This window comes from Neophocaena asiaeorientalis, unplaced genomic scaffold (assembly GCF_003031525.2).
Source record: "Neophocaena asiaeorientalis asiaeorientalis breed wild unplaced genomic scaffold, Neophocaena_asiaeorientalis_V1.1 scaffold896, whole genome shotgun sequence".
Lineage (NCBI taxonomy): Eukaryota > Metazoa > Chordata > Mammalia > Artiodactyla > Phocoenidae > Neophocaena > Neophocaena asiaeorientalis.
The window spans coordinates 594,534-616,547 of record NW_020175779.1 but is presented as its reverse complement, the minus strand read 5'-3'; the positions used below and the strand labels follow the sequence as shown (position 1 = coordinate 616,547).

General features: G+C 37.4%; 1 protein-coding gene across 1 annotated transcript in view; it reads right to left on the bottom strand.

Moving 5' to 3' along the window:
- The window catches only part of DENND1B (DENN domain containing 1B), a 256,026-nt gene that overhangs the window by 119,574 nt on the left and 114,438 nt on the right, over positions 1 to 22,014 (bottom strand). The window contains exons 7-11 of the mRNA XM_024732230.1: positions 20,792 to 20,861; positions 14,918 to 14,998; positions 10,957 to 11,016; positions 9,697 to 9,750; positions 6,851 to 6,961 (exon numbers count right to left, since the gene is read on the bottom strand). Of these exons, the coding sequence (XP_024587998.1) occupies positions 6,851 to 6,961; positions 9,697 to 9,750; positions 10,957 to 11,016; positions 14,918 to 14,998; positions 20,792 to 20,861 (376 nt within the window). The remainder of the gene's footprint in view (positions 1 to 6,850; positions 6,962 to 9,696; positions 9,751 to 10,956; positions 11,017 to 14,917; positions 14,999 to 20,791; positions 20,862 to 22,014) is intronic.

The following is a 22,014-nucleotide window of genomic DNA, read 5'->3' as shown; positions in this document are numbered from 1 at the left end:
TACTGCCTCTCACCCTCAAGTCTACCCCTCTTTGTCAGATCTGAGAAAATAAATCTGTGCCCTTTCGATATCTTTTCCTTTTAGCAGCCGGCACGATGCTAAGCTTTGTCCGGAGAAGACAATGACGCGACATTTCGGGAAGACAGGGTTTGACGTCCTGGCCCCAGTCTACTCACCAGGCGGTCCCCCTTGGAGCTCGCCAAGCACGGTGGGTGGCTGCCAGGCTGCCGTGTGACAGCAGCTCAGCCCTGCAGGCCGCAGGGGCCGGGGGTCCCCGGCTCGCCTCGGCAGCTCCGGGCAGGGTGCCTGCGGCCCCCGCGGCGCGCGGCGGCTGTGGCACAGAGGCTTCTCCTGCACCTGGTGGGTGAAGCGCCACCGTCAGCAGCGCCCGGCAGCCGGAAGCCTCCCTTGGTGCCACCCTCCCCTCAGCTGGCTTCCGGTGGGGCGGGGGGCCTCCGGCGAGACAGCCTGGAGGAGCGGCCTCTCCCAGTGACTCCAGAGCAGTGGGCTCTCTGGGCACAGATCCCCAGCTCCCCTCAGGTTCGTAGCTGCTTTATACCTACTATGCCAGGTTCTTCACGGCTCCCGGCACTTCCCGCAGCCCCTCCCCGTTACCCCGATCCCACATGACAGTCTTAAATTCTTTATATTCAACTTGCATCGTTCAGATGACTGTAGTTTCTCTCTCCTGACTGGACCCAGACTGATACAGAGGCTGTGACCTCGTTTCCTTGCCTGTGTATGTAGAACACTGTCTGGCATGAGTTAGGTGAGCCAGAGATGAGGAGTGATTCAATGAATGAACAAAGAAACCACCTGCCATGGGAAGAAAGGAGTATGTTTTCTCCTTAGGACTACGTGAAGGCCAAAAGATAGCAAACCAAGTTCCTGTACAGATTGGACAAGAGTCAATATAGCAAGAGAAATTCATGAAGCTGAAAGAGTTTAAGATGTATTGATAACTTTTCCCCCAAGGAATTACAATTTTGGCATAGACTTTTTTAAAAATTAAAAATTTCTAGTAGAAAACAGCTGAACACAAATCTCTTTTTTTAAAGACAAAGGCCTATATGGAAATTATCCTCTAATTTATCCACTTCAGAATTTACAAAGAAACCTTTACTGTTGTCATAATTATTATTATTTAAAGAGACTAGTGTCAAAAAAGGCAATCAAAGAGACACAATTTTACTTGTTAAAGAGACATGTTTCTACCTTGGCATTTGCAGCATCAGATGAACATTTCATATTTCATACCATAATCAGTGAAAATTCTATTATATTTTAAAAACTTTTCTCTCTGATATCCACAGTTCAGAAGATTAAGTTTACTGCACCCACATACACACACACATATCGACCATGGTTCTAACCTTTACTGTGCTCGTTTCTATGAAAAACAGCTCTTATCACCTCAAGAGTTAGAAGATACAAACACCTGCAGCTTTTCCCGTCTTAGAAGTTTCCTCCACACAAATCGTCCCACAAAGTGTCCCATGACCAACCTCAATAGTCCCATTTCCACCCTCCAGCCACATCCACTTAGCAGTGAATGAAAATGCAATGTTCTGAAGAGCAGTATCTAAGTCAAATAACACAATGGTAAGGAGAGTCACTGTCTGCAGTTTCAGCTGACATAAGTGGTTGCTATGGGCTTTGGGAAGAATTAAAAATCCAAAAATTGTTCCTAGATTCTCTCTCCCTGAGAGGTCTTGATAATAATTTTTAACTGCACCACGCTGCTGCAGCTTTAAAATCATAAGGGGGAAAAATACACGGCAATAATCTGAAGCAGGGAGTAGATGTGGGTAATCTTTGTTCTCGCACCAACTGTTCAGTTCTTAATCTCCAGAAAGATTCTCTGTGCTGCCAGTTTCAGATTAAATGCTGATAGGTGGCACTACTAAGAGACAAGTCAAGAATACGTAAAATCCAGATGGAGAGGTTAAAATCCTGCGGATTCCCCTTCAATCTAACTCAACCTATAACATCTACATTTTAATAGCTGATTTTCCGCGGATCACAAGATTTCTTTTTGCATAGGCCCTTGATGGTATTAATGAGAGAAGGGGAGAAAAGCATATGCTTAAATGCCTGGGGGCAACTATAACAAAGGAAGAGACGACAGTGTATTAGCACAATTCCTGCACTCACAGCACACTGCTTGCTCTGAGCAGTCCAGACAGGACACGGACTACACAATCACATCTCTGTAACTAATGTGCTTACAGACTCCAAGAGGGTGATATCTACCAACTAAATATTGGTCAAAATGGGAGCTAACACTCAGACATCTGCTCTAAAGAGAGCATCTCTTGTACCTGCTTCCACAGGCCACAAAGATACACTCTAGTTAACACATCACTGACAGGATGACGAGAGCTCCTGTCAGACGCTGGCCAGCTCAGTGTTGGAAACAAAACGCACGGCCCCAGCTGACTAGCTAGAGAACGTCTGGGGGACAATTACAGAGCACCTGACAAGGCTTCGTGCCTGACTGACTTGAGAGCCGATGACACGGCTTTAAACAGCAATCCTTCCCTACCTCTGGTCACAAAACAGCAAAAAGTCAACTGATACACCCTTGTAATATCATGATTTATTCCTTTGCTTTGAATACATGAGACTCTGGGCCGATGTCCTGCTAGTCTGCTATTCACTTGGGGCTTAAACCTCTAGGACCTGCCTACGGCATGTACAAAATCAACATTCTTGTTCAGGATTACCAGGAACCCTTCCGTGTGTACCGGATAATGTACACATCAGTAGGATAAACACAAAACCGATGACATTCCAATTCATTCAACTCAAAACACGGAAAAATATAATAGTGAGTCCTAACAAAATACATTTTACTATAAGGAGGAAAAACCCACGAAAAATTTTAAAACATAACAATACTCTTGATACTTTTGCTAACACAGCTCAAAACTTTTTTATTTTAAAGTTTATCGCTATAAAGATAATTACAAATTATAATTTTAACTACACACAATACCTGAGGAAGGAACTCTCGGGTAGCTCATTATCTGTCAGGGTATCACCAGTAAAACCCCTGGCTAGCTATACAGTTGACAGATATGATTCTAATAAAATTATGACCATATCAAAGTATAAATCCAAAGTTCCCAAAACTATAACAAAATTATAAATGCGAGGAACTTATACATGCTCTTCCAATAATTAAAAATTTGGCCATAGATTAAAAAGTGAAAACCGGGTAAAACACAATTTCTTACATTAATTTTAAGTACATTATAGTCTTTGTGGTACATAAAATCCTATAAGGATGTAAAAAGCTTCACTGGCAGTAGTCTTAACCTCAATTCATTGATACGTTAACTATTCCTTCCTTGGTCGTTTCAGAGGTTCCACTAAACGTTTTCTAAAAAATATTTACTTCTAATTTATGTTATGGTACTAGTCTTTGACCTTAAACATTACTGGGAGTGGAATTTATAGCACGCATGTGTGTATATACATGAATTTTTCAAGCTAGATTCAAGTGAAGCAGCTTCCCCTACAGAAGGAGGGTGAGGAGATCATGAGAGCAAACTTGAATTATGTTTCTTTTATCAGTCCTACTGCCCCAGATGGTGAACCAAAACAAGGCTGTTAACTGAGAGGTGACATCACCACCAAGTTTTCAGGAACTTTCATAAACAACTGCTATTACGTTGACCTCAAATATAAGAAACAACTCCCTGGGGGCTTCCCTAGTGGCGCAGTGGTTGAGAGTCCGCCTGCCGATGCAGGGGACACAGGTTCGTGCAAAAAAAAAAAAAAAAAAAAGAAACAACTCCCTGACTAATACCAAGCCTTTATTAAAATCATTTATTTTCTAATGCAAACAAAGTTAAAGGGTAGGCATGTTCATTTTTACTCTAAACTTCAGATGTAGATTATTATAAATTTATAGCTGATAATCATTTAATCTTATGCAGATAAAATTCTAAGCACTTCATATATACACATATGTGTGTGTGCATGAACACATATCCTTAATCTTTAAAGCAACCCTATGAGATTAAAACTAGTATCACTCCCATGTTCCCAGTTTAAATGTGAAGGAACTGAGTGGAAGAGAGGTTACCTAGCCATTAAGAGGTGTTTACAAATTACAACAAAAAGAAACACCAACATTTTACAATACCTACCAAAAAATGTTTTTACAAAATATTTACATGCATTCAGATTTCTTTCCTTTTTTAATTGAAGTATAATTGACTTGAAATATTATATTATTCTCAGGTGTAAATACAGTGATTTGGGATTTTTATACATTACGAAACGATCAGCATTGTTAAGTCTAGTTACCATCTGTCGCCAGAGTTATGGCAATATTATTCAGTATGTTCCCCCTGCTGTACATTACATTCCTGTGACTTATTTATTTTCTCACTGGAAGTCGGTGCCTCAGCCCCCTTCACCTGTTTTGCCCATCCTCCCACCCCACCTCCACCTCTGGCAACCACCTGTTTGTTCTCTGTATCTATAAGTCTGTTTCTGTTTTGTTACATTTGTTTGCTTTATTTTCTTAGATTCCACATATAAGTGAGATCATATGGTATTTGTCTTTCTCAGTCTGACTTATTTCACTTAGCATCATGCCCTCAAGGTCCATCCATGTTATTACAAATGGCAAGATTTTATTCCTTTCTGTGGCTGAGTAATGTTCCATTGTATATATGCACCACATCTTCTTTATTCATTTCGTCTATGATGGGCACTTAAGCTGCTTCCATATCTTGGTTATTGTGAATAAGGCTGCAATGAACATAGGGTTGCAGATATCTTTCTGAATTGGTGTTTTTGTTTGCTTTGGATAAAAACCCAGGAGTGGAATTGCTGGACCACATGGTAGTTCTATTTTTAATATTTTGAGGAACCTCCATACTGCTTTCCATCAGATTTATTTCTAAATAAATCTGTGTGTTTCCCTACACAGACCGGCTTACACGCTCACGCCCACACTTCCCTTCGGACCTCTGCTCAAACACCACCTCATGAGAGAAGGCTTCCCTGACCTCCCTACACAAAACTGAAATCTGCCCCTGACCTTTCACCCCACACTCACACTCACTTTCTCCCTTATCTCTTGGTACTCAGCACCATATGACATAACGGCTATTTCTTCATTCATGTCTTCATCTTCTCTATCAGTTGGATATAAGCTCCAAGAGTGTTTGGACTTTGCTTTGCTTACTGCTGAATCCTCAGTGCCTAGAAGGTGGCAAGCACATAGTAGGTGCATAATAAATGTTACATGAATTAATCTTGATAGGAATTTAGCTCCTAGGTCTCCAAGATAGCTTGTACAATCTTATTAATCTTCAGGACAACATCCATATAGAAATATTATTTATAATCTTGAAAAAACTGGCTTAAAAAAGTGATGAGGATAAGCTGTGTGGCGCAGCTAAAAAAGAAATAAATTAATAAATAAATGCAGGAAATGTCAGTGTAACCAAAAATAATGTAGTTAAAAAAAAATGTGATGAGGAGGAAGAGAAGGGGAGGATAAATAAGAATGATTTTACCTCAACGGTAAGCTAAGCACAGCAGAAAAGCAAATATATAAAAAGTACCAAATAATTCAGATTGAATTTCTTAACATCACTTTAAGAAAATGCAAATAATTACCTGCATCACTGACTGGCACTTATTCTCTGATTGAACTACATCATTTCTCCACACTTACTCCTTCAAATGCGTATAATGTGCTTTTCAATGTGTAAAATAATATATTTTCAATTTTTTTTGAAAAGTGGGCATATCATTATTGCATTTCAAAATCTCAAAACTGTATTTTTTCAACTCTAGAGTAATGCAAATAACCCAAAATTAGCATCAGGAGACCCAGTTTCACATTACCTGTCTCCAACTATCTTATTTGGCCTTGGGGTAGCCATTTAACCTTTCTCTGAAAATATCAACACCTTTCTCATTGTTACACCCTAAATAGATGCCCTAGAGAAATCCTGAAGCTCCTTCTGCTCTAAAATACTAAAACTTTGCAGAATAAGGTTTTTATTTCTACTATCAGAGAACAAAACATAGATATTATCTTATTTTTATCAGTTAGCCAAATTTCAAGGAAGCTAATTCATGAAATATTAAATAATGTTTTTAATAAATATCTCATACATTACTCAAAACTATATTTACATTTATATTAAAATTTTTAGGTCAAAAATATTAATGCTCAAAGTGAAAAAAATGAGAAAATCTAGCAAAATACTTCTGAATGTTTTTCTATGACCCAAGAAAACTCTATTCTCCCTGCCTTTACCACAGTAATGAAGACCTTCCAGAAAAACATTTCAGTGAGTAGCATAAAACCTGTGATTTAAAAAAAAACGCTATTTTGACTTTTAAGTTATTATCAGCCTGAAGAGCTCCTCCAAATCAGAACTATTATAGAACCCACTCCCAAACCACTACTTGGCAACAAAGATGAATCTACCTATTACCAGGTTAGGATAGCAGCTATTATCATGGCCCCTTGATTTCTTTCAAGTAGCTCCAATGGAAAAAGCCTCAAGTGAATAATAAAGATCTCATAATAGCTCTTAAGAATTCGTTAGATGGTAGAAGGCACTAAAATGAACTCTGGAGAGTTAAAAAGAAAAAAAAAAAACCTCTCATCTTCTGATAAGAAAAAATAATTAACCTGACTTAATGCACCCGCGAAGGCCTTCCATAAATCAGACCTTTGTACTCCAAGAGCCAGATTAAAACCATATATCAAAAGGGTATGTAGATATTGTCTCGTAAGCACACGCAGAGCATTTCTGCCTCTGCGTGGGCTGCAGGTCTTTCCGCGCGGAGGGGAGTGTGAGATACTCACGGTGCTGAGTTTGCCGGAGGTGATGATGATGCGCCTCTCGTGCAGCATGCTGGCGTAGAGCTGCAGCATGTTGTTCGCGTCCACAGCCACAAAGTACTCCGTGAGGTTCCTCTGCACAAGCCAGAGACAACTGTGTAAGTTACAGGGAAAGTATCTGATACGTTCGCCACGGAGTCTGAAGTACAAACAGTGTTAGGAGAGTAAGTGGTATTCATTAAAATAATTAAATTTAATTCTATTCTGCCGCCACACAGAGCACGTAGCCTTCTACTATTATTTGAAACATAGCCCTACTCTACGAAAACATTCTCAGAGGGTGATCAGAGCATCACACCATTCCCACCCTCCCTCCCCAGGCACCTGAAAAAGAGGCCTGTTTTCTGGGCCCCAACCTAGACCTGCTGAGTAGTAATCTTCAGAGTACAGCCCCAGGAATCCATTTTCTAAACAAATACTGCCAGTGGTTCTTACACACACTGAACTTTGAGAACTGCTGCTCCAGAAAATACATTTGAGTCTCCCTCTGTTTGCCAATCAGCCAGCAGGCAAAATCATTGCCTGATACTACAGACTATGCAGAAGGCAACCACAGGATGAGATGGGTTTATAAGGTAGACCCTTGATTCTTTTTTTTTTTTTTTTTGCTGTACGCGGGCCTCTCACTGTTGTGGCCTCTCCTGTTGCAGAGCACAGGCTCCGGACGCACAGGCTCAGCAGCCATGGCTCACGGGCCCAGCCGCTCCGTGGCATGTGAGATCTTCCCGGACCGGGGCACGAACCCGCGTCCCCTGCATCGGCAGGTGGACTCTCAACCACTGCGCCACCAGGGAAGCCCACCTTTGATTCTTTATTAAGGAAGATCTCGTTTATATCCCATGTCAGGCCTGCTTTATACCACTATAACCAAATAAAAGTTGGTGTTAATTTGATTCCTTGACTTAACACTTCAAATTGTTTTCCCCACATAGGAACAAAACTGGGGTAAGCTGCGTTAACTTTCACTTTTAGATCCTCTCCTCTTACTTATTTTTAATTTTCTGTACTCAAACTTAAGCCCATCAGAAAGCAACAAGTGATAAAGAGGCTGAATGAGAGATGACAACAGACTGAAACTGCAGTGCCAGGTGCACTAGGACCCAGAAGGCTAAAACTTCTAGTTGAGCAGGAAACTAAGAAATCCAATGTTTCCTCTATTTCTGTGAGGTACAGACCTTCCCAGAACAAACCAGTAATCACAGCAGGGCACATAAACGGAAACAGCGAGTGATGCTGAATTTGGTAGAGAGATTCATTTCCTGTTTTCTCTAGCTGAAGCACACCTCACCTTCTATTTCAAGTCTTCATAATACAAAATTACTTTTATGTCATTCAACGTTAATATCTTTCCTATAATCTCAAAGATGATTTCTAGATGGGGAATTATTTCTCAATGCAGAATGCTGCCTTATGTATAGGTCCTTGCTTTTTTTTTTCCTCTTCCCTAAACAGGACATTTTAAAAATAAAATATATTAATGGAGATGTAAAAATGTATATTCTCAGTGGCAGTTTTTCCTTAGAATGGTTCTTTAAAACTTTCAAAGTCACAGCAAAGTTTGTGAATTTTGTTAAATCAAGCTCTTAGCGGCTTATTAGTAAATTTAAGAAAGGTACGAAGAGGAGAGGCTAAAGCAAGAGACTGACTTGTATTAACAACCCTTATGTGAGGGGCAGGCGTGCGTAAGTCAAGGCGGTGAGTCAGCCTCTAGGAAACCTAACAGACACCCGCAGCCCACGGTGGACTCGCACAAGACTTGAGAGCCTGGGATGTGACCTGTTGATTTGATGGTCTATCCCAGGCCCACGTGAAGAGCGGCTGAACGCAGTCTCTCACAGGAGTTAGGTGGACTCATCTGTACCAAAAACACCACTGGAAGTCTTGGTTCGAAATTAGGAAATTGACAATTGTCTTCTTGGACTTTGTTCGTTCACTTATAACCCACGTGCTTTTGGAACCAAACACTCAGTAGGTTCAACAACGTTTGTGGAAGCACAATAGAGTTCTGAGGAAAATAATACATACTCTTTAAGTTGATGTTTCCTTCACTTTGATTGAATTATTTCTACTAATTTATTTTATCTTTCCAAAACAAAGCTGAAAAAAATTATGAAAGGAAATACTTCCTTTTCACACAGCATCCCAAAGTGTACTTGTCAATTCCATTTATCCATGTAAGCTTTTCTACAGAATTTTAATTTGTAATAACTACTAAAACACTGAAAATATTTCTAGTAAGGCTACAATCAGGACTCTAAATAAATGTGAAATGTAGCAATTAAATAATTTCTTGTAGTATCCTTCAAGCCTTACAAAACATGTATTTCTTATATTAAAAATCAGGAAATCAAGTAGAGAACATCTAAAATTTGAAAAAAAAAAAAAAATATATACAAAGAAGGAATCTAAATACTATGGTCATTTCACTAAAGTAACTATTTGCATGAAAATATTTCCCATTGCACGTGTTCATTCCCTGCCAACAGGAGTCATCTCCTGAGACCTCTCTTCTGCCTGATCCGGGGAGCTCAGGACCTAACTGAACACAGACTATCCTACTGAACTATCTCAAATGGTAGAAATCGTTTTTCTCATATAATTTGTCTTATCTACAACCAGATATTAAGGAGGAGGTAAAGTAGCAGATACATAAAGAAGAAAAAGAGATAACAACATTATTCTTTATTTTTTCATTTTTTCTCACAGAGAGTTACAATGCTTTCTATTTCTCTACAAATAAATCCTTAAACAGTGAGACCAAGATAAATAAATTTCATAATATCAGTAGAATAAAAACATAGAAAACTTACACTCTCCGGTATTGTTGGGAGTCCAGTTACATCAGGGGCAATGAAGTAGGAATGCTAATCAACAGAAATAAATCACATAAGAAAAGGAGAATTAAAATTTGGTAGCATTACGTATACTTTGAGATTAAAATTTTTAAAACATATCAACTAAATAAATACCAAGGACTGATGCTCAGGGTTTGCTGAATTTGAGAGATTCTTAAATGAGATAGCAGGTTTATATGAGATTTAACAGTAACTTCCTCATACAAAAAGTTTAAGTGTTGGTTAAAAATATTTCATTTTAAAATTGAAAAAAAATCCTAGAAAAAGTTTATCAAGACAAAAAAAGCAAATTACTGAAAAATAGATAGATAGATAATTTTAACACATTTGGTTTAGGGAACCTGGAAAAATAAGGCTTGTTTACCCAAGAATATATCAAAATCTATTGAGATTTTTGAGGTCCTACAGTTAAGTCCCCATAAATTTCTCTGGTACATATCAGCCACTATATTATTTAGAAAGCAGAAATAAAAAATAATTTTTTAATATTTAAAACTTCTTAAAAGATAATTAACCCAAAATATGACTTTTATACACCCGCTAAACAAATGTTAATTAGCTTCTATATATTCAAAGCAATACAGCAGTTCACACACATATTTACACAAAAAGCATACTGTACACACCTCCACGTTTCACAGAATGTTCCCAAATTTTACCACCCAGAATCAGAGTACAAGTCAATCACCAAAATCATTTTATTTTCTGTTCATATTAATCTCCAAAATCATTTTACTATCTCACATAAGGACCTATTTAATATTGTCTTATAATTAAAGATTTGGGGGCAAAAAACCATTCTAGCCAATACTGAGCACCACTGAACTAGTCAGAGCAAGGCTAGTTGGCACCGTCACAATGTGTGACTTGCAGGGTGGAAGAACAAGGTCCTGAGACCCTGGACAAAACATGTGACAGACACCCATGTAGTGAGCCCACTTTGACATCACCACCACTGCCACGAGGGTAAGCATGGATTTGGTCTCTTATTAGCTATTTGTATTTGGATGGATTTTTAATAGCACTGTATTTCATAAAGCTATGCTTTAAAAGATAGTATAAACAGAAAATATAATCTGAATGATTAATTTTCTTAAAAGAAGCAAATTTACCACTTCCCAAAGGACTAGAGTGAATCTTAAAGACATAGTGAAAGAAGTAATTAACTTCCCAATTTAACAGTGATTTTCAGAGGCCAATGTCCTTTGAACTCACCTGTGCTAGGGAGGGCTGATCTTTCAGAACTTGCTCACTGGCAATAAATATCTCTTGGTTCTTACAATACATAAGAGACAAAATGAGTACTTTACTTTCATGGGAGAAATTTACACAACAATTTGCTGTGTATTTGAGACAAACCCATGTAGCCACATTATCTGCTGAAAACATTTGAATAGCATTCATTACAAATGTTTTAAATGCTGATTTGCTAGTTCTTGCTAGAAAAATCTTGAAGCACTTTAATTCTTGACTGAGAGTACAGAATTCTGTGGATATTTAATGGCTTTGAAATGTACTTTCAAAATAAGCATTTACATTAGATATTAACATTTCATAAAATCTCTGTGATATTCTAGTGGTTATAATGTCAAGTCTTGAAAAACTCATGTGATGGAATATTAATGAAATACGAAATTTTAAGAAAATCACAGCAGTTTCTCAAGCCTTGTCATATTTTTATAATGCAAATTCTGCAAACAAACAAAAATTTCTTTTCCACTTGTGGAGGAACAAAAATGCCTATGACCATCAATTTTAACCTGACATCACAAAACTAAAACTGTACTAGTAGGTGAAGACAAGTGTTTTCATCCCAGTTTTGCTGCTCATTAACTGCACAGCACTGGCACGTGACTTTATAACCTATCATTGAAGTCAAATGAAATTACTAAGTGGACTTTACATAAAGGTTTATCAACCAGTTGGATTTAACAATACCTAAGATATTGTATTGAGAACAGGTGAACAAGATTTGAAACCTATCACAGACTACTGATTCAAAAGCTTATATGTGGGCCTTCCCTGGTGGCACAGTGGTTGAGAGTCCGCCTGCCAATGCAGGGGACACGGGTTCGTGCCCCGGTCCGGAAGGATCCTACATGTCGCCGAGCGGCTGGGCCCGTGAGCCATGGCCGCTGAGCCTGCGCGTCCCGAGCCTGTGCTCCGCAGCGGGAGAGGCCACGGCAGTGAGAGGCCCACGTACCGCGCAAAAAAAAAAAATAACCATCAGACATAGAAATACAACACAGTCACTCAAATTCCTTTACCAAGATTATTTCAGATATAATAAAAATCCTCTCCTTATCAAATGAAACGTCAACTTACTAGCAACTAACATTCAAATAGCTTTTCGTGGTGTATCTAAATATATCATTTCACAAAATTCCCCAAACAACTTTCTCAAAAACTGATTCACTAAATTTCTCAAATGGATAAAAGGGAACATCAAAAGAGATTAACTTTTTTGCCTCACATCACACATTTAGTGACTGTGATTTAAACCAAAATCTTCTCGTCTTTGGGTATTAAGAAGCCTAGACATCTTTGACTTACAGTTCTTATTAATAAAGGTAAAGTGTTTCAATATCCAATATTTCTGAAATGTATTTTTATAAGATATTTAGTTACTCCTGAACAAATAATACTGTCAAATTTAGAGAATACATTTTTATTTCTCAGCTCTCCACAGCTGCCTCTATCATCTTAGCACTTACAGTATGTTTCCTTCACCATTTAACAAAGTGTTAGAATCACTTCATACATACAACTCTTCCAAAGAAAAACACTTATTTTCAGAAAATCCAGAGCTTTCCCTCCTTCTACGGGGCATTTTTCCTTGTCCTTTGTACTTCATTCCCACTAACTGTGAACCTGCATTCTTTCGGCTTCAATGACGTCATACAAATCTGAGTTTCTCCTTAACTGCTCCTTCCTCCAGTCCTCTCCCTCCATGTACTCTCTTCTTCCATACAACTTCTTCGGGCAATTAGACCTTACCCTCTGCTCTATCCTCTCTACATTCTGCCCTTTAAATTGCTCAGTTATTCCTACAACCATGTCTGCAGATGACTCCCCGATTTGGGTTAAAAATTCCAGGTTAGGGCTTCCCTGGTGGCCCAGTGGTTGAGAGTCCGCCTGCCAATGCAGGGGACACGGGTTCGCGCCCCAGTCTGGGAAGATCCCACATGCCACAGAGCGGTTGGGCCCGTGAGCCACGGCCACTGAGCCTGCGCGTCTGGAGCCTGTGCTCCGCAACGGAAGAGGCCCCAACAATGAGAGGCCCGCGTACCGCTAAAAAAAAAAATTCCAGGTTATCCTTAGCTTTCCAGCCCCCACTCTCTAAATGACTACATAACATTTATTTCCACTTTGGCATTAAGCAACAAAAGAGGATTCAGACATAAAGGGGCAGAGAACATTATGCTGTTAACAACAAGGGAACATTTCGCAAAGGTGGGAACTGAGCTAGTTCTAAAGATACATAGTCCACAAGAGGTTTTAGAGGAAGCTGTACAACCAAGAAAGCACAATGTTCACTTGAGAAGATGAACAGAAAACTGTGACCAGAGGAGAGAATCAATTCATGGGGAAAAAAACTGAGACAGAAAAGTGAAAAGCTGGATTGAAGCTAAGAAGTGGATGGTCCTGAAAGGCCAAAAATTTGGACAAATTCTACCGAAAATGGGGGACTACTAAAGGTTTTCATCAGGGGACTTTACACAGTTGAAGGAAATTTGATCTTACAGCCTTTAGAAGGGACTGGAAGGAGAGGCTGTAGACTAAGGACTGCTTGAAGTGATGAGCACCCAGACTAGGCTGCTGCCACCAGAAATATAAGAAGGAAACCACAGAGGAGAACATTATGATCAAACAAAATTACAGGGGGAAATCTAAGCAAGAAGAAAGTTATTACCAAAGAAAGAAGGAAATAAGGCTAACAGTTTCCTTATCTTGCAAATACCATACGCTAACACATATATGTGGAATCTAAAAAAAAAAAAAAGATTCTGACAGACCTAGGGGCAGGACAGGAATAAAGACGCAGATGTAGAGAATGGACTTGAGGACACGGGGAGGGGAGAAGGGTAAGCTGGGACGAAGTGAGAGAGTGGCATGGACATATATACACTACCAAATGTAAAACAGATAGCTAGTGGGAAGCAGCCGCATAGCACAGGGAGATCAGCTCGGTGCTTCGTGACCACTTAGAGGGGTGGGATACGGAGAGTGGGAGGGAGACGCAAGAGGGAGGAGATATGGGGATATATGTGTACGTATAGCTGATTCACTTTGTTGTACAGCAGGAACTAACACAACATTGTAAAGCAATTATACTCCAATAAAGATGTTAAAAATAAAAAAACCACCAAAAGACCTATTAACACGATTACATACATTTCAAATTGCTTTCTCCTTCAATTTCTCTTGCATCATTATATATTTTCCTTCCTTAATTAGGACAGTTTATTGTTATTTTGGAAGAACCAAAATCAACATAGGTAAATTTTAACATTCTATTATATGCCAAATTAATGAAGAAAATTAACGAAAACATTCATATTTTGTGATTATTAATTTTGAACACTTACAAAGCCTCCCAAAGTACTAGGGTGATTTTAGTTATAGACAGTACAGTTCATTAAAAGTTTCAGTGGTAAATAATCTATACCACCACAGCCTTACTGCTTTGAGAAACTTTAATCATATTTCCAGTATTTGGTGATTATACTAAAAGATATATTGAAGTATGGGGAAAGAGTTTTTTAACCCAGAATCTTTATCAATAGTTGGTTATATAGTACATTTTCAATACTTATTATGTACTGTTTTCATTTTATGAGGGGTATTTGGTATTGTACACCTGTGTGGGTGTGGGTGTGTATGTCCTTATTATGGATAGATTTTTACCTGAAAATCAATGTTCCTTGCAATCAAAATATTCTCAGATATTTGGTAACTTTTAGCATATAATTTAAAAATCTGTGATTTAACAACTACCGAAGTATACATCTATCATATCATGTTATGATAGTTAAAGCATGTCAGAAAGCCTCAATATCACCATGTAGTAATGTCAGTACAGGCATTAAAGTCTTCATGGCAGGCAGCATGGGTGACTCAGCAGAGTTTCTAAACTGCTGTGACTCAAAACATCAATTACTGACTCAATACTTACCACACTCAAATTGACAGGAGTGTTTGCCTTTGGTACTGGCTGGTTATAGAGTGATTTGAGAGTTTCATTCAAATCATCTTCCTAGAGTTAAAAAAAAAAAAAAGTACATTTTATAAATGAAATAGGAACTAAGTAAATACAATTAAAACTACTTGACAAAATCGTTCACTGTGCCTACTCCAGACGTGTTATATACAGGCAGACCCTGGAGATATGGGAGGTTCAGTTCCAGACTACCGCAATTAAGCAAATATAGCAATAACGCGAGTCTCATGCATTTTTCAGTATCCTAGTGCATATGAAAGTTATGTTTACACTACAGTGTAGTATATTAAATGTGCAATACCATTATGTCTAAAAAAAACAACGTCATACCTTAATTTAAAATACTGTTTTAGCATACTAAACAATGCTAACCATCATCTGGGCCTTCAGCAAGTCAGAATCTTTTCACTGGTGGAGGGTTTGCCTCGAGGTTGATTGCTGCTGACTGATGAGGCTGGTGGGTGCTGAAGGGTGGGGTCGCCGTGGCAGTTTCTTCAAACAAGACAATAAACTTTGCTGCATCAACTGACTCTCCCTTTCATCGGCAGTCTGCGATGCTGTTTGATGGCATTTTACTCACAGTAGAACTTATTTCAAAATTGGAGTCAATCGTCTCAAACCCTGCTGCTGCTTCGTCAACTAAGCTCATGTTATATTCCGAATCCTTTGTTGTCATTTCAACAATCGTCACGGCACCTTCACCAGGAGTAGATTCCATCTCAAAAAGCCACTTTCTTTGCTCATCCATAAAGAAGCGATTCTTCTTCTGTTCAAGTTCTATCATGAGACTGTAGCAATTGTCACATCTTCAGGCTCCACTTCTAATTCTCATTTCCTTGGTATTTCTACCACATCTGCAGTTACTTCCTCCAGTCAAGTCTTGAATCCCCCCAACTCAAAGTCATCCAATAGGGTTGGAATCAACTTATTCAAGCTCCAGTGAATATTGATATTTTACCTCTTCCCATGAACCAAAAGTGTTCTTAATGGCATCTAAAATGGTGACTCTTTCCCAGAGGGTTTTCAATTTACTGTGCCCAGATCCATCAGAGGAATCACTATCCGTGGCAGCTACAGTCTCCTGCAACGTATTTCTTAAATAAGACTTAATAATAAATTTAAAAATGATAAATACAATAAATATAAACATAAATTTAAAATAATGATAATAATAAATAAAAGTCAAAATTACTCCTTGATCAACAGACTGAAGAATGGATGTTGTGTTAGCAGGCGCGAAGAAATAATCTTGTTGTCCATTTCCATCAGAGCCCTTGGGTGACCAGAGGCACTGTCAATGAACAGTAATATTTTGAAAGGAATTTTTTTCTGAGCAGTAGGTCTCAACAGTGGGTTTAAGATATTCGGTAAACCATGCTGTAAACAGATGTGCTGTCATCCAGGCTCTGTTGTTCCGTTTATAGAGCACAGGCAGAGTAGATTCAGCATGATTCTTAAGGGTCCTAGGATTTTTGGAATAATAAATGAGCATTGGCTTCAACTTAAAGTCACCAGCTGCACTAGCCCCTAAGGAGTCAGCCTGTCCTTTGAAGCTTTGAAAAGTAGGCACTGACTTCTCCTCTCCAGCTATGAAAGTCCTAGATTGCATCTTCTTCCAACAGAAGGCTGTTTCCTCTACACTGAATATCTGTTGTTTAGTGCAGCCACCTTCATTAATTATCTTAGGAGATCTCCTGGATCTTGCTGCAGCTTCTACATCAGCACTTGCTGCTTCACCTTGCACTTTATGTTAAAGGGATGGCTTCTTTCCTTAAACCTCATTAAACCAACCTCTGCCAGCTTCAGTCTTTCCTTCTGCAGCCTCTTCGCCCCTCTCAGCCTTCGCAGAGTTGAAGAGAGGTAGGACCTTGCTGGGGATGAGGCTTTGGCTTAAAGGAATGTTGTGGCTGCTTTGATCTTCTATCTAGACCACTAAAACTTTCTCCATATCAGCAATAAGGCTGTTTTGCATTCTTACCATTCATGTGTTCACTGAAGTAGTACTTTTAATTTGCTTCAAGAACTTTTCCTTTGCATTCACAACTTGGCCAACTATTTAGTGCAGAGGAACGCTTGCATTTTCCATTTTAATTTTAAAATCACAAACCTAGTTTTTAAGAAATAGGTACAATTTAAGTAAGATTATTGTACTAAGATGCAACTTTGATGCAAGATGCAAATATTCTAAATACTTCTTTTCTAAGTAGCTCTTTTCTAAGTAGCTCTTAGTTACTACTTGCCCCATGCTAAATGGGATGACGTGAAATATATCACACATCTACTTTATGGGATTTGTACAGTAATAATGTACCTTGATGTGCACGCTCACTTTTCTGAATTACACATACAAATCCAGTAATAAATACGTGAAGGTAGCTTCTCATACACATAGTTATTTTTATTCTCTCTTAAAATGTTTATGTTGGGAGAATAAACCAAAGGTAAAGGCAGTTGTTCAAAGAAGTTAATCATTCATTTTAAGGGATATGGATACAAGACACACATGACTTCTCACAATTTCTCATAACTTGACTATGAAAACTTAATAATTCAGGTCTCTACAAATTCTTGCAAGAGTGTGTACTCAAAACTGCCTATTTTCGTTAGTGTATATATGTCAATGCTACTCTCACTTCACCCCAGCTTCCCTCTCTCCCCCGTGTCCTCAAGTCCATTCTCTATGTCTGCGAATGTAAAACAGATAGCTAATGGGAAGCAGCCGCATAGCACAGGGAGGTCAGCTCTGTGCTTTGTGACCACCTAGAGGGGTGGGATAGGGAGGGTGGGAGGGAGGCTCAAGAAGGGGGGGATATGGGGACATATGTACGCATATAGATGATTCACTCTGTTGTACAACAGAAACTAACACAGTATTGTGAAGCAATTATACTCCAATAAAGATCTATTAAAAAAAAAAACAAAACTGCCTATTTGAAATTCTCTTTAGAATGACCTAACAAGAAGGACGCTAAAGCATTCATCACTTGACCATTTAAGCAGTGAAATGTACCACAGGATATTCTGGATGATAGTGACGTTCTGTGTATACAAAATCCTTATGGAAACAAATTTTTTAAACGTCTAGCTTTTAAGAATCCTTTGTAGTTGCCTAATGCTGATCAGGTAAGGATAACTGACTGTGAATCTAAATTCCAATCTAAATACCCTGTGGCACCGAATTAACAATGGAAAGAAAAATTCTTACACTCATAGATTTACTTCCAGTTATTGATTAATACTGTGAACTTATAATATTTTTTCCCTCTAATTAGGAACACAAATGTAGTCTCCCTCACTTCCTCTCTTCAGGAAACCACGGTATGTTTTTTTACATATTCCAGTACTACGTATGGTCTCAGGGAGCATATGACATACGATAAGTATAAGTATTAAGTTTCTGAAGGTAACATATTCAAAAGTTGGACAACTAATACAATTAATGCTGGTTCCACATGTTTACTCAAAAACACAAAGAACAAGAAACTATAATGAAGTAGAATTCTGGTTTTGAGTTTTCGATGCAATAATTGAATACTGTTATTTCCAGTTATTTTCTTAGGAAAATGAATGACTGAATAGCTTAAATATAAAATTGTTCAAGTGTAAAATGACCTTCTAATGAATATTTCACAGAAGTACATCAAGTGTAGAGATGGAAATGTTTACACACACAGCACACGCACACAAACCCTGGACTTTTGACAAACACTAAAAACATGCTATTATGTTATAATAATAAAATTTGATTGCCAAATTAGGAGATTGCTCACTAGAAGAGTAAAAGAAGTGTCTTAATTTATTAATAATACATTTAAATTCTATTTAATAAAAAGTATATGGAGTAGTATTTGTATTGAGTTTAGGTCTGTTTTTAAAGATATTTACACTGAATCTTAAAAGATGAGTGTTCTACCAGTGTTCTAGGAAATTTTAAGTGGCTCCAAATAATTGGGTAGTATATTGTGTGTAGAAAAGTGGGAGCAGATAAGCCAAGAAGGACTATCAGATGCCAGATCATGAAGCTTCTAATATGTCAAGCTGCACACATGTTTAGATTTTATTCTAAGGAAAAAAAGGAACCACTGAGAGGATTATAAGCAAGCAGTAAAATGATATAATCAGGTTTCAGAAAGATCATTCTTAGAGATCAGAATATGGTGGTACTTAACAACTAAGAATGTGTATAAGATGCCCATAAGTAATTTCTAGAGAGAAGAGAAAAGAAAACTAAGAATATAAGAACACCAAAATTCTAGGTGTAGATAAAGGAAAAAGTTCAAAGAAAGACTGAGGCTATAACTAAAAGCAAAGAAAACACAATGTCAGATGACCAAACAAAATACAGTCTCAAGTGTGGAGGAGTATCAAGTAAGAATTTAAGCAGATAGCCAGAGACCAGAAAATATACCCTACATTTCAAAATTAGAAAGCAACAGGCAATCACTGCAGATTTAAAAAAAAAAAACTTTTATTTGAATTAAATTGCATCAAATAGCATAGCTAATATCTTAGTAAATTAGTCCTTGTTTAAAATAGGGAAGAATGATTAAGGGAAAAATATACAAACTATCATCCCAGAGAAGTTCATTAATTCAAAGCAAACTTCAGTTTCTGTTTTGTTTTTATTTTTAAGAAAAAAGGATAAAGGTGTAAAGATAAATATAAGAGCTAAAGCTATAAAATTCTTAGAAGAAAAGAAGAAAGCTTCATGCATGACATTGGATTTGAAAATTATTTCTTGATATGACACCAAAAGCACAAAGCAACAAAAGACAAAAACAGATAAATTGGACTTCATGAAAGTTAAAAACTTTTGTGCATCAAAGGACACTATCAACAAAGTAAAAAGACAACCCACAGAATGGGAGAAAATATTTGCAAATCATAAATCTGAAAAGGATTAATATCTGAATATGTAAATAACTCCCACTCCTCAACAACAACATGAAGACACGATTAAAAAATGGCGAAGGACTTGAATAAATAATTCTCCAGAGAAGATATACAATGACCAATAAGCACATGAAAAGACTCTATCTCGCTAATGTTTAGGGAAACGCACATGAAAGCCACAATCATATACCACTTCACACCCATTAGGATGGCCACTATAAAAACAAAACAAAACGAAAACAAAAAATAACTGCTGGGGAGGATATGGGGAAACTGGAACCCTGTGCATTGCACGTGGGAAGGTAAATTGACTGTGGAAAATGTTACGGCAGTTCTCCAAAAAGTTAAACACGGAATTACCATGTTATTCAGCAGTTCTACTTCTGGGAATATACTCAAAAGAATACACGGACTCAAACAGTTATTTGTACACCCACGTTCGTAGCCGCTTTGTTCACAACAGCCGAAAGGTGGAAGCAACACAAGTGTTCATCTAAATATGAATGAATAAACAAAATGTGGTGTGTGAATAACAGAATATTATTCACCCTCAAACAGGGAGGAAGTTCTGACATATACTACAACATGGATGAACTCTGAAACATGAAGTGAAATATGCCGGTCACAGAAGGACCTATACTGTATCATTCTGCTTATACGAGGCACATGGTCCCATGCAGACAGACAGAAAGTAGTATGATGGTTGTTGCCAGGGACTTGGCAAGGGCAGGGAGGAATGGGAAGTTGCTGTTTAATGGGTAGAGAGATTCAATTTGGGAAGTAAAAAGGTTGTAAAGATGATGGTACTGATCACTGCAGAACAATGTGAATTATATAATGGTACAGAACTGTACACTTAAAGACAGTTAAAATGGTAAATATCATGTTAGGTGTATTTTACCACAATTTAAAAAATGGGGAAAAAACATGACTTACCAGTTCCTTAGCCAAGTAGTCTGCCAGAGTATTTAGAAGCTTGTAATATACTTCAAACCATGGCAGGTAACTGTAAAAAAAAAAAAACAAAAAACTTTAAAAATGTGTGTGTGTGTGTGTGTGTATGTGTGTGTGTGTGTGTGTGTGTATCATTTAGAATCAAGAAACAAGATGGCAAAATAAACATCAAATCTAGATTATTTCAAACAGGTTGATCCTGGAGGGCAAAAAAGAACTATACCCATGTTCTCTTTACTGTTACAGTAAAATTTTACATATAATCTACTATTAGTTTTCATAAAGTAATCAGAATCCAAAATTCCATTATAAAGGTTATTCATTACATGCTTCTATTTTATGTTAGCAGCACCGAAAATCACTTAATCCCACTGTGTGGTAAGCATGGTATGAGTGCACCAAAAGCACTCATAGAATAAAAATTAACCACTGTAATAAGATAATATCAAATAAAAACTAATTTTAAAAAGCTTTTAAAACAAAGATATAATCATTTCTTTTTAAATGTTACTAAATTAAGTGTATAAAAAATAGAATTATGTGCTTATTAATTAAATCAATTCTTTGGAAACTGATGTTTACGTAGGATGGTAAATTTCAAAATAAATATCAATACAAGTAAGAAAGCCTATTTTAAAAATTGTAAATATTATAAATAGCATTTAAGTATCAAAAACATGTATAATTTAAAAATCATTTTGATTCATTTTGCTAGACACAAATATAATTAATTTTATGAAAGCAAAATACTAAATCCAAAAATCAATTGTACAAAATAAAATCTGTACTCCTTTTCAACAAATTAAGGTGTGTATATTTAAAATCTATCCAAAGTTTTTAATTGTTTATTAAAATGTACACTTTTCACATATAAGAAGAGTAAATCACAACACACACCAGTGTAGTTAATTATCAGTTAACAAATACTCATTTTTTTCTTCAAAGAATGAGTACAACAGACTACTTTTTAAGAGAAAAAAGTGTGATACTTTTACTACACAATTATATACTGACAAGAGTACAGATACACAAAACAGATTTCATAATCAATGACTAGAGCTTAGAAAAACAGCATTCTTTCTGTATTTTTTTCATATAATGTCTGATTTATTAGTGACCATGAATGATGCTTTTTAATTAGGAGTTGCCTAAAGTCATAACAAAAGAACAGTCAGGTAAATGACAGCATCCTTACTCAGCAGAAT